At 33.0% G+C, this 16,784-nt stretch overlaps 1 protein-coding gene across 3 annotated transcripts in view; it reads right to left on the minus strand.

Annotated features, from left to right (window-relative positions):
- The window catches only part of LRP1B (LDL receptor related protein 1B), a 1,862,224-nt gene that overhangs the window by 251,857 nt on the left and 1,593,583 nt on the right, over positions 1-16,784 (minus strand). For all 3 annotated transcript variants that reach the window (XM_053214983.1, XM_053214982.1, XM_053214984.1), the window contains exons 53-57: positions 16,430-16,552; positions 12,855-12,995; positions 11,304-11,491; positions 5,180-5,363; positions 213-298 (exon numbers count right to left, since the gene is read on the minus strand). In XM_053214983.1, the coding sequence (XP_053070958.1) occupies positions 213-298; positions 5,180-5,363; positions 11,304-11,491; positions 12,855-12,995; positions 16,430-16,552 (722 nt within the window). The remainder of the gene's footprint in view (positions 1-212; positions 299-5,179; positions 5,364-11,303; positions 11,492-12,854; positions 12,996-16,429; positions 16,553-16,784) is intronic.

The raw sequence follows: 16,784 nt of genomic DNA on the forward strand, positions 1-16,784 counted from the left end.
ATATTTTTTACATTCTTAGATATGGTGTGATGTAACGTGTTTGGAACACCCCCTTGACAATTCAAGCAAAATAAAATTTAGCGTAATCTCCTATACATACATGTATCCATGAGCAAGTGTTTCATAAATTCTAATTGTGAGATATTTCTACAGTTCTAACGCATACCTGGAGTACCCATATTAAATATGAAATCATCATGAGAATGTCATACCTGTTTCAAGAGTGTGTAGTTGGAGCCATCAGTGCTAATTTTCCTTATTTCATGATGATCAGCAAGAATTAGAAAAGGTTCTTCATCTAAACACCAAGACAAAAAAAAACAGAATTAGAATTTTATATGTATGGCTTTCAACTTCACTTAGTGTCAACTTTAAATTTCTACAAATTTAAATGTAGTGTTCTACAGTAGATTAATGGTTAAAAAATTCACACTGAATATCTCAATATCTCAATTTACAGTAAAATGGAAAAACAGCAGATACGCAGGTAGTATAGAAAATCTAGATAATTCTAAATGCATCCCTCTCTTTCCCTCAGTTTTTGTGAACAGCAGGTTATCTAATTTATTTGCAACTGGCAGAAAATATCTGGTGTCATAATCTGATTTTTTAAAATGAATTTTGGGAAAGAATAAGCTACACATATCTTAGAATACTACAGTACAGCTAAACATTCATACAATCAGAAAAATCTTTCTTGATAATCAAATAACCAGCTTATACTGTCAGAATGACTTTGGTGAAAATCAAGAGTATCATTGCCTATGCATATTTCTTTTATCTGCCTGGAGACTTCTCTTAAATAACTTCTGAATTCCAGGTTCTATAATTTTTGTTAATCAATTTCACCTTTCCTCATAATCCTGCTTTTTAATTCCTTTAATGATCTTTATTTCCTTCTTTTAGTTGTTCCAATATATTTTAGTATCTCATTTGTTCTAGAATCTAGGAAAAATAATAATAGGAATCTGACCATGCTCCAAATATAGACCTTTAAAGTGGTTTTCTTTTAGAATATTTTTGGAAACAAAATGGATTTTTAAAAATATTCAGAAAGTTTCATGTACAACATGTTTATTTGAATATATATTTGAATAATTTAAATTCAAATTGACCACATTCTTGATTGTTATAATCCTAGAGCAATTCAATTAAAGATTTGTTCAAACTCTTTATAAATATCTTTCTTTCTATGATGCAGTCATATGCTTACTTGCCTTGTAAGCAAATTTAATGTGAGTAGAAACTACAAAAGAAAAAAAAAGAAAGAAAAAAGAAGAAGAAAAAAACAATGAAGAAGACAGTAGTCACTTTATGTAATTTAATATGAATTTTCTTGGAAATCATTTACTGTTAAAGAGTTATTGTCCTGTTTGTTTACTTTATATTAAAAACTACTACTTTCCTCTTCTTATAATTTAGTTTCATAGTAAATATATAATTAATAGGGTAGTGTATTATTTTTTATCATACTTCATGTCAGGGATTAGAAATGTGTATCACATAGGTGCCTGGGTGGCTATGTCGGTTGGGTGGCTGACTACAGCTCAGGTCATGATCTCACGGTCTGTGAGTTCGAGCCCCGCATTGGGCTCTGTGCTGACAGGTCAGAGCCTGGAGCCTGCTTCCGATTCTGTGTCTCCCTCTCTCTCTGCTCCTTCCAGGCTTGCTCTCTCTCTCTCTCTCAAAAATAATAAACATTAAAAAAATTAAAAAAAAAAAAAGAAATGTGTATCACACATGCCGGACATCTCCTTCTATGAGCAAGGACAGCATCCCCAATCAATCATTCAGTCTTTGTGTTGATGCTAAATTGAGACTCGGAACCCTACTCAAGAGAGTCAGTCTGAGGTTGAAGGCACCTTGTCATCCCTTGTCAACTATATGTATAAATATAAAATTAGTCAGTCATGGTCTACCTTTTTTTTCTAATGTTTATTTATTTGGGAAAGAGTGCAAGCAAGGGAGGGGCAGAAAAGAGAGGAGAGACAGAGAATCCCAAGCAGGCGCCATGCTGTCATCATGGAACCTCACACCAGGCTCAATCTCATGAACTATGAGATCATGACCTGAGCTGAGATTAAGAGTCCAACGCTTAACCAACCTAACCACCCAGGTACCCCAGTCATGGTCTACCTTAATACTTAGGTAGTTCTGTTCTTTACTACTTAAATGTAATAACTGAAATTATAAAATTCCTCAAAGAAAACATCAACAAAAGGCTCCTTTAAGGTCATGGTAATGATTTTTTTAGATATTACAGAAAAAACACAAGCAATAAAGGCAAAAATAAGCAGAACTATATCAAAGTAAAAAGTTTCTTTCTGTGCAGCAAAAGAAACAATCAACACAATTAAAAGGCAACATATGAAATGGGAGAAAATATTTGTATATTATATATCTGATAACAGGTTACATTGAAAACATATAAAGAAATCACATACAAATCAATAACAAAAACCAAAAATAAATTGATTTAAATATGGGCAGAGGAAGTGAATAGACATTTTCCCAAAGAAGACATACAAATGGCCAACAAGTACATCAAAAAATGTTCAACATCAACAATAATCAGGGAAACACAAATTAAAATCAGTTAGATATCACCCTACTTCTGTTAGAATATCTATCATCAAAAACACCAGAGATAACAAGTGTTCACAAGGATTTGAGAAAAAGGAAACTTTGTTCATTGTCGGTAGGAATGTATATCCACTATGAAAATCAGTATGGAGGTCCCTAAAAAGATTAAAAATAGAACCAACATATGAACCAGCAATCTTGCTTCTGGGTATTTATCAAAGGAAATAAAAACATGATGAGAAAGATATATATCTTCACTCCCATGTTTATGACAGCTTTATTCACAACAGCCAAGATATGGAAATAACCTAAATGTCCATCAATGGATGAATAAAGAAGATGTAACATACATACACATATATATATAAATATATGTATATGTATCTGTGTTTACATGTATGTGTCAATTTATATGTATGTATTTACGCATATGTATTTTTTATAGTATATAACATATATATGCATATTATGTTTTATATATTATATACATATATTATATTATACATTATACACATATATACACACACAATGGAATATTATTCAGCCATGTGAAATAATGAAATTCTGCCATTTACAACAACATGGATGGTCCTTGAGAACATTATACTAAGTGAAGTAAGTCAGAGAAGGATGAATACTATGTGATTATCACCTATATGTAGAATATCAAAAAAGTCAAACTCATAGAAACAGACAGTAGAATGGTGGTTGCCAGGTACGACGGGTGAGAGAAATGGAGAGATGTTGGTTAAAGAATACAAACTTCCAGTAAGAAGATAAATAAGTTCTGAGGATCTAAGGCACAGCATGGTGATTTTAGGTAAAATACTACATACTTGAAAGTTGCTAAGAGAGTAGAGCTTAAATGTTATCACCACAAGAAAGAAATGGTAATTAGGTGAAGTGACAGAGGGATTCCTAACACTATGGTGGCACTCATGTTGCAATATCTAAAGTGTATCATGTGTAGACATGTTACACAGCTATGTGTCACACAGTTCTATGTTACACAGCTAAATGTCAACTATACTTCAATAAAGTTGGAAAAAATCGATCTCTTTAGCAAAAGAATTATGCTTCAGGAACACATTTTTGTATCATGATTAGTTTCTAATAATTGCTGCTAATGAGAAACAACTACAGCATGGACACATGATATAATGAGATAAAAATTGTAATCATCAGCATTCATCTCCTTCATACCCTCCTTTCTGAAAAGTTTAAAGTAACAAAAACATTGACCAGTTTTGTTATTTTCTTTTTTCTTATTTCATGTGGCTGAATGCATGACGTAGCAAGTAGGTTTGCAAATAAAACAACAGGCTTCAAATAATATACAAATTGATTCAGTGAGGAATACTCCAAGAATAAGTAAAAGTGAAATAAAACAAACACACAAAAAAACTGAAAGGGTTTTTTTTTGTTTCTCTATAATGTGCAAAGGGTTAACCAGTTGAAAAACTAATTTTAAAAATTCCTAGGGGCGCCTGGGTGGCTCAGTCGGTTAAGCGTCCGACTTCGGCTTAAGTCATGATCTCGTGGTTCATGAGTTTCAGTCCCGCGTCGGGCTCTGTGCTGACAGCTCAGAGCCTGGAGCCTGCTTCAGATTCTGTCTCCCTCTCCCTCTGCCCTGCCCTTCCCCTGCTCATGCTCTGTCTCTGTCTCTCAATAATAAATAAACGTTTGAAAAAATTAAAAAAAAATTCCTGGTGCCTGGGGGGCATCTGGGTGGCTTCGTTGGTTAAGCATCTGACTTCAGTTCAGGTCATCATCTCTGGGGCCAGGAGTTTGAGCACCCTCTTGTCTTTCTCTGACTGACTTACTTTGCTTAGCATAATATATTCTACGCCGTCATACAAATGTGACATACATATACATAAGAAGCTAGCAATGCTGTTTGATTCACAGAAAGTGAGGGGGTAGAGACAATATTATGTATCATTTTTTGCTCAGTCATTTATTATATATTGCTTTGCATTATTTTAATATGTGTGATTTTCTCCCCTAATGAATTGTAATATTTTTAAAATTATGGCCCACGTTCTATTAAATTTTCTAATTTGCAAAGTCAAACTTACTACTAGAAACAAAGAGAAGTTTAATATTTGCTGAGTCTATGGAAGAATTCAAGTAGTCCTATATAGCTGATTTATTGCTATTGTTGTCATCATCATTACTATTATCATTATTGACCTTCTTGGCATATGTATATGAGCATGTATGGTATAAGGGAGAAGGAAAGCTATTATAATACAGTCACAATAGGCTCTTTAATAGTCTTGGTCAAACCTTCTCTTAAGAACCTGTGATGCAGCAGGAAAAAATGCTAGAAATAGTTCTTTTTACCTCTGAGCACTCTCAAAATCTAAAAATCACTTAATAATGCACAAGACCATAATGCGATTTTATTACAAACAGAACAGTTTGTGGACAGCACACAAAATTAGAGTGACATATCCCTATATCAAGGTAAGTAAGGAAGAATTTTGATTTCTCAGAAACAGCAAAGGGGAGTGAATTCAGTAAGAATAGCTATAAAACTCAGAATCCATATGTGTAACTGAGGCTGGATCAGTGGACAAGTTCAATTCCATACCTGAGAGTGATTTGCAGCCATTTGGGTTATCAGGTTGTATTTCATACCCATCTGTACAAAAGCACTTGTAGGTCCCATATGTATTGATGCATTGCTGGCTACACGGAAATCCCAAGGAGCATTCGTCAACGTCCACACATGTTTTACCATCATCCTTCAGTTGGAATCCAGGCCAGCATTTGCACTAAAGAATGAGAAACAAGTATAATCATTTCATATCATTGTCACTGTCTTTTCCTATTGGATATCTTGGTTTCAGCTCAGGTCATGATCTCATGGTTTTATGAGTTTGAGCTCCATATCGGGCTCCATGCTGAGAGCATGGGACTCTCTGTCTCCCTCTCTCTCTGACCTACCCCCACTCATGCTGTCTCTGTGTCTCTCAAAATAAATAAGTAAACTTAAAAAAATAAATTAATTAAAAAAAAGAATAGATAATGGCAAGTCTTTCTGTCTCCAGGGATTAACCTTTAATAAGAATTATGTATATTAAGTAATATTAAAGCTAAAAACAAATTCTCCCAAATATCTTCATTTGATCATCCGAGGTTGGCAAGATTTTTATAAAAGTTAACTGACATCATCAAAGCCATGTGGCCATAGCATGGCAAGGACCACAAAACTAGTCAACTTCCTTCATTCTTTTTCTACTGCATTATCTTGACTTTTTAGAAGACTTTAACGATCATAAGAATTAATGATTATGCAGAGCTTTGAAGATTACTAGCATTGGTACATATGCTATTTCAACAGGGCCTTACAGAAATCAGTGATGTAGGTATTATTATTTTTAGTTAACTGATGAGAAGCTAGAGACATACGGGTGAAGTTGCCCGGATAAAGACAGAGGATTGCTGAGACTGTCTATAACATATACTAAGGCACAATTAATATTGGTCAACTGGGTCTGATCCCATAACTTGGCATGCTGATGTTGTTTGGAGAAATAAAATAATATTAACATAATTTCCCACTATAATTTACTCAATTTTTGTGTCATCAAATCTTTCGTTCAGCATCTATCATGTACTATATGAAACTCTGATGATGATATGCAATATTTACTAACCAGCATGTAAATTCTGATGTCACACCATAGTATGTCTTTGCAGTCCCGAAAATAATGACGTACTGTGACTGGTCACTGTCTTTCAGGTCTATATTCAATCTCTGCCAGGCAGCATATGAGAATTATAATTATACAAAATGAATCTATAATTGGCCAGATGATTATGATCATACTATCTTTACCAAGACTCTTTAGCACTTTTGGAATTAAGGAATGTGTGAATATTGAGAAGGACAGTGAGTTAAAAAGAAACCCTAAATCGTTATGAGTAACTGGTATCCAAGAGTTATTCAAAGCAAACATTTAATAACCTAGATTATTTATCTGAGGATAAATGTGATGGCAGATCTTTGTATCTATTGGGAAAAAATCAGAGAGATATATGTGCATTTATTAAATAGTAAGCAAACAATTGAGTTTTTTAAGCACACAAAAAAAACCATTATTTGGTGGAGAGGCCACTTCATCTTCACCCAGAAATGTTCCAAAGCAAACTAAATGGCTGTTACTAAGTTCTTTTAAAAGGAATGAATTGCTTTAAGCTCATAATGAATTGCTTAAGCGCTTTCATTGTTAACAATTTACACCAATATTTAGCTAATAATTCTCAGCAATTACAAGTTTTTTTTTTGTTTTATTTTTAAGCCAACAAATCAAAACAAAAGCCACAGCTTGATTTCCTAAACTCTCCTCCTCAAACTCTTACTTTCTTTGAGAAGACATCCTGCTACCTGTTTAAGGAAGTCAGGACAATCAGTGCTTTGCTAGGGCAAAGGAAAATGAGGTGATTAATGTCACCTAAGTGTACACTTAAACATTGTTAAAATAGTAGGGGAGCCTAGGTGGCTCCGTAGGTTGAGCGTCCGACTCTTGATTTTGGCTCAGGTTGTGATCTCATGGTTCCTGGGACTGAGCCCCGAGTCATTCCAGCTCTACGCTGACAGCGTGGAGCCTCCTTGGGATTTTCTCTCCCTCTTTCTCCCTATGTCTCTACCTCTCCCTCTCTTTCTGCTCCTCCCTCACTCAGGCTCTCTTTCTCTGTCAAAAATAAATAAATGAAAAAAGTTGGTTAAAATGGTAAATTTTATGTTATGTATATTTTACCACAATTTTTAAAAAATTATTTTTTAAAAAACGCAAGTAGAAAATGACAGGATACTAAAATATATCACTGAAAAGGACTGGAGTAGAGATCACTTAGGCCAGAAACCAGAGATCCATAGGCTGACATAAGGCACTGTTGAATTCAAGGAGCACTTTAGGACAAGTGAAAGGAATTTTAATAGAATGTACTGAATTCCTCTCAGAGAGTATTATAAAAGGAAATAAACAGTGTCCTAATTTTAATGGGATTTCTGAAAATCACTTTGAATGGCTAACATCAGGTTTATACAACTACTATATCAAATAGAACTACTATATCAAATAGCTTCCACATTTATAGAAAATCAATTTCTTAATGTAAAATTGGCAAAAGTGACTAAATATAGATTTCTATAAACAAATGAAATATGTTTAAGAGGTTATCAGTAAGTTTTTAAAAGATTATTTATTGAAAGAGAAGATTTTTTTAAAAGATCATTTTCCCCAATCCGTTAACCTTGTTTTAACAAAAACATTTTTGCTCCCAAATAACCCAAAGGTCTCAGTGGGACATTCTACCAGCCTAGCTTTCATAAGTTGAGTGAAATAAAAGAATAATCATTTGTACCTCCAAAAATAAAAGATGAGAGATTAATCTATCTTGGAAACTGAGTTTTAAATTTTCTCATTTTCATTTACCAAAAAACCCCATTTTTTATGAAAGTGAGATTTATGTATTTTCAATATCATCTTAATTTTTCTCACCATCAAGAATGACTTCAAGTTTTCCTGATTTGTATTAATTTTTATATAGGATCATATAGCTACCAGAAAGAAATATAGCTACCCAAACTTTTCCTATTAAATTCAGAGAAGTTTCTTTGTAGCTTTTTAAGCAATATTTTACAAATATTATTTCTAATACATACATTAAAACTTATTTCTCTCCCAGAAGTACATTTATTTTTACATGGTAAATTATCCTTCACATCAAAATAAGATCCTTGCTTTAGTAAATGTTATTACTCCCTGCTGAATAGTTAGATACATTGTATTTGTCTTACAACAAACGTGCAAATTGTTCACAGTCCATAAGGTCTAAATTTTGCTTTTGTAAGCAATTTTCATTTTATTGCAGAATTTGGTGGAGGATTTATTGCCATGTTCTATAGCTATTGTAATGAAAAATTGGTTACTGGATATTTTTCTCCATTTCCTGGAAAAGAGAAACCAATAAGCTCCCCCCCCCCCCCAATATATAAGCATTTTGTTGTATATAAGGCTTTTTACTCAATTTCCTATCAACAAATTATCATGAATATAAATATGTGTGTGTATGTATATGTGTATGTATATATATATTTTTTAACACAATATGTACAATGTTAGCTTTGAAACTTTATTTAAATCTCTCATTTCTGATTCTGCTTGAATTTTTATATTGGTCTTGTTTCCCCAATAGATATTTTATTTTATTCATTAGTTTTGACATGTGTACATATTCGAGAATGCTATTCATAGCAATTCTGTCAGGTATCAGACACAGAGACTTTCTAAATGATTAAATAAATATATTACCTATTTTAACTAGAATTCTCACTTCATTCTATGACCCCTTCTGAGAAGTCAAGGTGAAAATACTGATCTTTTTAAAGTTATCAACAAACAAGTATTTCTGTATGATGGGTCTTATAAAGTAATTAAAATAGTATGATTTAATATGATGCTCTGGATGATATATATTTCTACCACAGTAGTTTTCTAAATATGGCATTTCTGAGTACTAAGTACTTCTTATATGCAGGCATTATAAAAATACTAAAGCCCATTTGGATGTTATATCAAAAGGTGGTCATCTAATATTCTATAATTATTAGATTTTACCACCATATTTGTTATGACAGATTTTAAATACACGTAGAAAAAATGTAAGGAGATCTACCTTGAAGTTTAAGTTTTTAGATAGATGGAAAGATACACAGATGCTAGATAGATGGATGACAGATTCTATGATTTATAGATTCCATAAACATATAGAAATATAGAATATATTATACAGATACAACTAAAGCACTATTTATAAACTCTGCATTGAAATTGTAACTAATTATCTGTAATATTTCTATGACCTGTTCCCTAATATTTCAAGAAACACTTTATATTGATTGTGCATAAGTCACTAATAATATTTTTTCTGCTCCATTGGGTTTCAAAATATTTATTGCCAAAACTGATTATCTGATAGATATTCATCTCATTAAGAGTTATTTTGGTTCATTGTCTTGTTTCATTTTACCAACAATACAATGTTATAAGTGACTACATGTGTGTTTTAACTCTGTAAATTAAAAAAAAAAATTAATGTTTATTTTTGAAAGAAAGAGACAGAATGTAAGCAGGGGAGGAGCAGAGGGAGAGGGAGACACAGAATCTGAAGCAGGCTCCAGGCTCTGAGCTGTCAGCACAGAGCCCAACATGGGGTTCGAACCCACAAACTGTGGGATCATGACCTGAGCCAAGGTCAGACGCTTAACCAACTGAGCCACCCAGACACCCCTTTAAGTCTATAAATTTAACCAAGTCTTAATACAATATTCAAACTAAAAAAATATTTTTCGTAACAAATGTAGCTTCCTTAGTGTTTTGGTTTTTATCCCTGTTTTGCATAGAGGAAAATGATCATTGTAGTTTTCTGGTTTCATCTACATACAATTAAATCCTATCAATGTAGTTAAATTAATCACAATACCAGAAATTCAGAGATTACAGATGCCAAAGTGGTTGGCTAAATTTACCATTTGACAGAAGTGGCCTATCATGGGATGTCAAGGCTTGCAAGAAAAAAGATACAACATCTTTGCAATACACAAATATTTTCTCTAGCATGCTTTAAAGAAAGCCACAATTTAACCTCTTTAGTAGTGAGAAATGAGACAGTCTTTCCAAGTAAAGAGTATTTTACAACACTTTCCCTTATAATGAACAGAATCCGCCTCCTAATTTATAATTCCAACCTTCGAAATAAACTCAGACTAGGTTGCTCCCTATTCCAGTACTTCATATATTTGAATACAGATAACAATTCATCTTTGCTCCAGGGAAAACTCCTAAAGGTGTGTGTTCCATACTTCTTATGCTTCTGGATGTACAAATTTGTATACACTACAATTTGTCAAGGTTCCTCTTAAAATGCCCTGTCCATAAGTGTGCATAGTACCCCAGGTGTGTTCTGATCAGTGTGGAATTCACTAGAATAAAATCTAACCTCTGTAATACTATAACTGGCATTAGACTGAGTCTGTGTTTTAGAGGAGCCTGTCCTATTGCTGATTCAGACAGAACTAGTGTTCACTTAAAAACCGTGACTTCTGAATGAATTGCTCTTCCTAAGATTTCCCCAACCATAATCAAACTTACTGTACAGCTTTAATTTTATGTTCATTTGCACCCTCCTTTCCAACATGAATGAAAAGGAGATGTTTTTAAGAGCTATTCTTGCCAATCAGTTTTGTCAGTGAATCACCCTCCTCAGGAAAATGGTACTAACAAAAGTCAATTAGGATATTAGGCATGATATATTTTTAGTGTACCTGCACTCAGTCCTAATAATTCATGTATTCTGGTTTTTTTTCTGTTTATATGAAAAATATTGTATTATCCAATGTTGTGGTAGACAGATGCTCAGTCCATTTCACTTCAAAGATGGGAGAAAGAATGAAGGAAGAAATGAGAACTTAAGAGTTGCATACATATTTTTGTGCCACCAACGTGGCAGTATCTCCCTAAACACTGGTCTTCTGTTGATTTTGTTTTTCTTTATGTTCAGCATACATTGAAAATGTTCAACATTTTCATATATCTTCAACAATATTATGATGCATTTTAAGTCTTACAGTTATAGTGGATTAAATAGCGTTCACTATCTCAAATTCTAATGTATCGTGTGATTTGCTATTTTTGATGAGTACCTACCTTGTAACTGACTGGAAGGTCTTGACAATCTTGAGAACATCCACTGACTTTCTTACTCAAACATTCATTTATATGGCAGTTTCTCTCATCTGAGCCATCGCCACAGTCATCCTTATTGTCACAAAGACCTCCACTGGGAATGCACCTGCCATTTTTGCACATAAAAAATGAACTGTTGCATGATTGTTCTGGAAAAAGAAAATAAAACAAATGGAACATAAAGGGCATGCCATTGCTTTATACTACAATTGTTGAAAACATTCATAAATATGATAACTTATCTGTCAAAAATTATGGTAAATATATGTGCATCTACAATTCTCTATACATAGTGTAATATTTTATACACAAAATATAAAAAAAATCAAGGGCAAAATGTACTTTCATGTTCAACACTTATTGAAAATCTTTCTTTGCCATGAAAATTAACAATCAAAATAAGCATCTCTAGTAAAATTAATGGAGTATTTCTGTCTTCACCTATATTGTGAAGATGAAATTTAAAAGTATGATGATAGTTTGACATTTCCCTCAAGCCACAGGTCTCTAAGAAATTATATGTCACTGAAAATTAAGAATCTAGAATCGGTAGATATTCCTAAATTCTTTTTCTTCCTGGAAATATAACATTGACATTTTTAAGTCAGGGCATAAAAAGGACATTTGTGGTGAATAATAGTTTTTCCAAATATATCTATGGAAAGGAGTTTAGGTTTTGCAGGTACTTATAACCTGATGACTTGAATATTACTCATTATCATACATGATAAAAGAAAGCCTATTAGCATGTAAAGTACATGAGAAAAAAGCAATTGGGTTTATTTTAAATATATGACTATGTATTCAGTCTTTGGAATAGTGAAATGATAAATAGACCAAGTTTGGCTATGTATATATTTCTGTTCAAGTGATATGCAATTTATTTCATTGTGCCTAAGTATGACTCATACAGACTTTCTCTCAGTAAATCTCAGCTTATTTTATGTTTAAATTTTCAAATAGGACCATACCAGAAAATTATTTTCACATAATCATGTATTAAGAAAAAATAACTTTTTCAAAGGGGGCAAGGTGATGGATTCATTAAGTTCATTGCCTCAAATCTTTGTATTTTGGCACAGATTTAAATTTCTAAAAGTAGTTTCAAAACATAGTTGATTACTAGGATCCTGCATGGTATCACTTGAAACATCATATGCTTAATTATTTGCATTTTTCCTTGAATATCATACTAGAATGACAGAGTCACAGTTTTGCCATTAAAAAGCAAATGTTGGGGGGCATCTGGGTGGATCAGTCTGTTGGGCGTCTGACTTTGGTTCAGGTCATGGTCTCATGGTTCATGGGTTCGAGTCCCACATCACGCTCTGTGCTGACAGCTCAGAGCCTGGAGTCTGCTTCGGAATCTGTGTCTCCCTCTCTCTCTCTGCCCTCCCCTCCCCCCAGCTGACACTGTCTCTATCTCTTAAAAATGAATCAACTTTAAAAAATACTTAAAAATATAAAGTAAAAAGCAAATTGTGGAATAAGCATATTATATATTTTCTGTACCTGCACTTTTGCACTTTGGGTTTAAAGGTGCTTCATCAGAATGGTCAGGGCAATCAAAGTCTCCATCACACTGCCATTGAGTACTTAGGAGGCATCGTCCATCAGCACAACTAAATTCTTCCACATTACACTGTCGATATGCTAGAGACAAAAAAACAAACCTTCTAATTCATATAACAAATACTCATTAAAACTACATCCCCCAATGTACACTATACCTAGTTAACCATGGGAGTTACCCATGTCTCCTATGATAAATGTTTCTAATTTCTTTTGGGAACAGTGGTCATAATGAAGAGATATTTGTGGTTGAAAAGTAGGATTAAGGGCCAGAAAATAAAGTAAAAAACAAGGCAATCTTAGTGTTTCTGAGTGAGGAAACAGAAATGCAATACTCGAGGATACCATACCATCTCTGTTCACCTATTATCTGTCTTCTAAAAATTTCCCTCTGAATGAAAAACAAGAATAAAGCTATTACATTTTTTTCAAGACTAAGCTTGATTAGGTATAGCACCAGAACATATGGATGAAGTGATTATTCTCAGAAGCTGTAATGCTATGTTTGTGTTTGGGAAGCAGTGTTGAAACTGTAAAGACATTGCTAAAATGAAAGAAAAGTAAATTTATAAAGCAATAAAAACAAAACTATTGTAATTATCCTATATATTGATACTTAGAGGTATTAAAAAGCTTTATTCAAATCACAGTATCAACCCATCAATTTTTAATGTTCATATCTATGCCTGTTTGTAAGTAAAACTCATTTGATTTTGAATATTATGAGTATTAGATAGAATTTCTCCTAAGTTTGTTAACAATAAAAACTATCATTTCCATTAAGAAACTTTCTGCTAAATCTGGCAAATATTCTATTTTTGAAAAGAGGGAATAAGATCTGTATGTTTATTAACAAATAGGCAAAATTCCAATAGAAAAATAATTCAACAATGATTATATAATTGAGATGTTTGTCACACAGAATGGCAAAATTAGAGAGTTCTAAAATACTCCAGTTTCCCTGGTCTTTCTTCCCTCCCATTCCTCACTAGTTCATTCTCCTCAGTCAATAGGTCAATATGTACATTACATTCAAGTCTCTCCCAGACCAGTAACAATAAAAATCCATCCACATAACTCTTAACTATACCTTACTCTTCTTTCCTACTACCCTAGCCAGCGTTTCCTCACTTATCTCCAGCTCTTCCTCAATTCATTAATATCCATTTACACATCTGCCTTCTGAAATTCCTCTTTGAGCTAACAAATACCAAGTGACAAGTGAATTCGAAGGTGTCTCAGACTCTATCAATTTCACCTTCCTTCAGCATTTGATGTTAAGCACACTACCCTGTAAATAATTTCCTAATTTAATATTTATAATCCACTCTCCTGGACATCTTTCTAACTTCACATTTGCTGTTCCCTTTTATCCTTCTTTCTGTATGAAGTCAACTCCTGTTCCATTCTAAAATATTGCAGGTGAAGCCCTAACTTCAATCTTCAACATGTTGCTTTCCCCTTTTCCTTTCTGCAGTGCTGGGTGTTCTCATTCTTGGCTACATTTTGAATATCATCTTTATGCCAATGACCACCAAATTAATCTTATTTTCCTGGTTATCCTTTGGTTTCTGGAACTAAGTTTTCAAACACTCACTGTACAGCTCCATGTGATTGTCTGATTAACACTTCATATTCAAAGTATCCAAAATTAATTCTTTTTTACATTTCTCTTCTGCATCTGCAAAACTTGGCCCTTAATCTCTTGTGTTCCAAAGTTCATTAATAGTAACACACCATCCACCAAGTCATCCGAGCTAGAAATTCTCCTTTCTCCTCCATATCTGACCGTAGATGAATTGTGACTCATTCTGTTCTCCTCATTCCACCATTTCTGCCCTGGCTTATCATCACATCATTAATCATCAGAACTATTGCAATAATTTTCTAGTTAGCTTACTTTCTCCCTAATGTCTCCCCTCTCCCAGGGTAATATTTCATCCACTCTGCTGAAAAAGATGGTCCTGAAACATATTTTGACTGTGGCATTTCCCTATTTCAAATGTGTGTTGCCAATTAGGAGCCAAATAATTAAAAACAAATTCCTTAACAAGTATTCCAGACTTTTTAGAATCCAGCTTCAACTTCTAACTTACCTCAGAAAAGACTAATTGTATTCTTCAACCATGTCAATTTACAGTCATTTGTAAACATACAAAGAACTTTCTATGTGTGCAGAACTATTCTTAGCACTTTACAAATATTAACTTAATTCTCTTAACATCCTTAATATATATATATATATATATATATATATATATATATATATATATATATATATATATTTAAAATAGATGAAGAATTTGGGTACAAAAAGGTGAAATAACTTTTCAAAGATCACACAGATAGTAAGGGGCAGGACCAGGTTCTGGACCCAGGCTGTCTGCCTCTAAGGTCCAAGCTTTTAACCACTGTGTATGTTCTCTACCATCCAAATATGACTTTCTCTAACAATCCTTGCTTCTTTATTCTTTAGTGACTCAAAAATTATTCTCTCAGCTTTGCTCCCATGTATTGTGATTCTTATTGCCATCTGACAATGTGTGCTATTTTTCTATATTGTATTTCTGATCTTCCTGTTTGTCTGCAATTTCTTCTATCTCTGTCTCATTCATCTCCATGTCAACTGAGTAAGTGTCTAACAGAGGGAAGGTATTCAATCAGAATTAATTGTACTTCTGATTAACACCTTGAGTTATGATGTATCTTTTAAAACATCACATTGAATCCATGACTTAATGGTGAAATGATCATAAAAACTGGTATCCAATGATTTCTATCAGAGACTGCTATCAAAAACCAAGGCTATAGACACAACACAGGAAGAACAAAAGAGGGCACTAAATCTACTGCCTTTCATCATTATATGTGGATTTTAATGCTTTTCATTTTACATTTACTCATGTATGTATTTAAGTTTTTTTTTCTTCTTACAAAAATACTAGGTTCATGTAAGAATTCAATTTCAACTAGGAATTTTTAATGATTTTCACTACAAAAGTTATATTTGTATTTGTGTTCATATTATATATGTACTGGTCCTATAAATATATATGCAATAAGATAAATTTTATCATTATATTATTCAATTTTAACAAATAAGTGTACATGTAAAAGGATAAGGTGAAAGGAAAATATTACGTATCCAATTTCTCTGATAGTTGTGAATTCTTTTTTTTCTCACTCAAGTATTTCATTTGGCTATAAGACTGACCTAGCTAGCCATATATTGTCTTTAAAGTTTAAAGCACTTTAAACCAAAAACATTTTCATAAACATTTTCCTGTGTGGCTCCTAATAAGAATATGCTACACGTAGGCATGATCTCCAAGTCAATGTGTAATTAAGCTAGAGCTTAAAAAAGTCATTGTGGTGCATCTATATATTACTGAGTTTACATGTCCTTAGTGCATAAAGAAATGTGTTGTTCTTGTATTTACGTATTTCTTAAGATATCTTAAAAGATTCTTACTCAGCCTGACAACATCTTCTATGAAAAGTTTGGGTATACTTACCGCACTGCAGTGACTCATCGGAGCCATCTCCACAGTCATCATCATGGTCACAAACAAACTGCTTGGGGATGCACACTTTATTATGACACATGAAAGCATTTTCATCACATGTATTATTGGGAGCTAATAAAGATACCACAAAAAATAAAGTTAGATGAGTACCTATTTCATCTCCCCCCACCTTAGGACTTTGGGGAATGTATGCTATTATACTCAATAATTCATAGTTATTTACAAAAAAAGAAAAGTTTGCTCAATATTCCATTCATAATATATATATGGACATACATATAAATTCGTAATATATATTAACATGCATATATTTATATATGAAATATATGAACGCTGATTCAAA

The sequence above is a fragment of the Acinonyx jubatus genome, chromosome C1 (assembly GCF_027475565.1).
Source record: "Acinonyx jubatus isolate Ajub_Pintada_27869175 chromosome C1, VMU_Ajub_asm_v1.0, whole genome shotgun sequence".
In the NCBI taxonomy this organism is placed as follows: Eukaryota; Metazoa; Chordata; class Mammalia; order Carnivora; family Felidae; genus Acinonyx; species Acinonyx jubatus.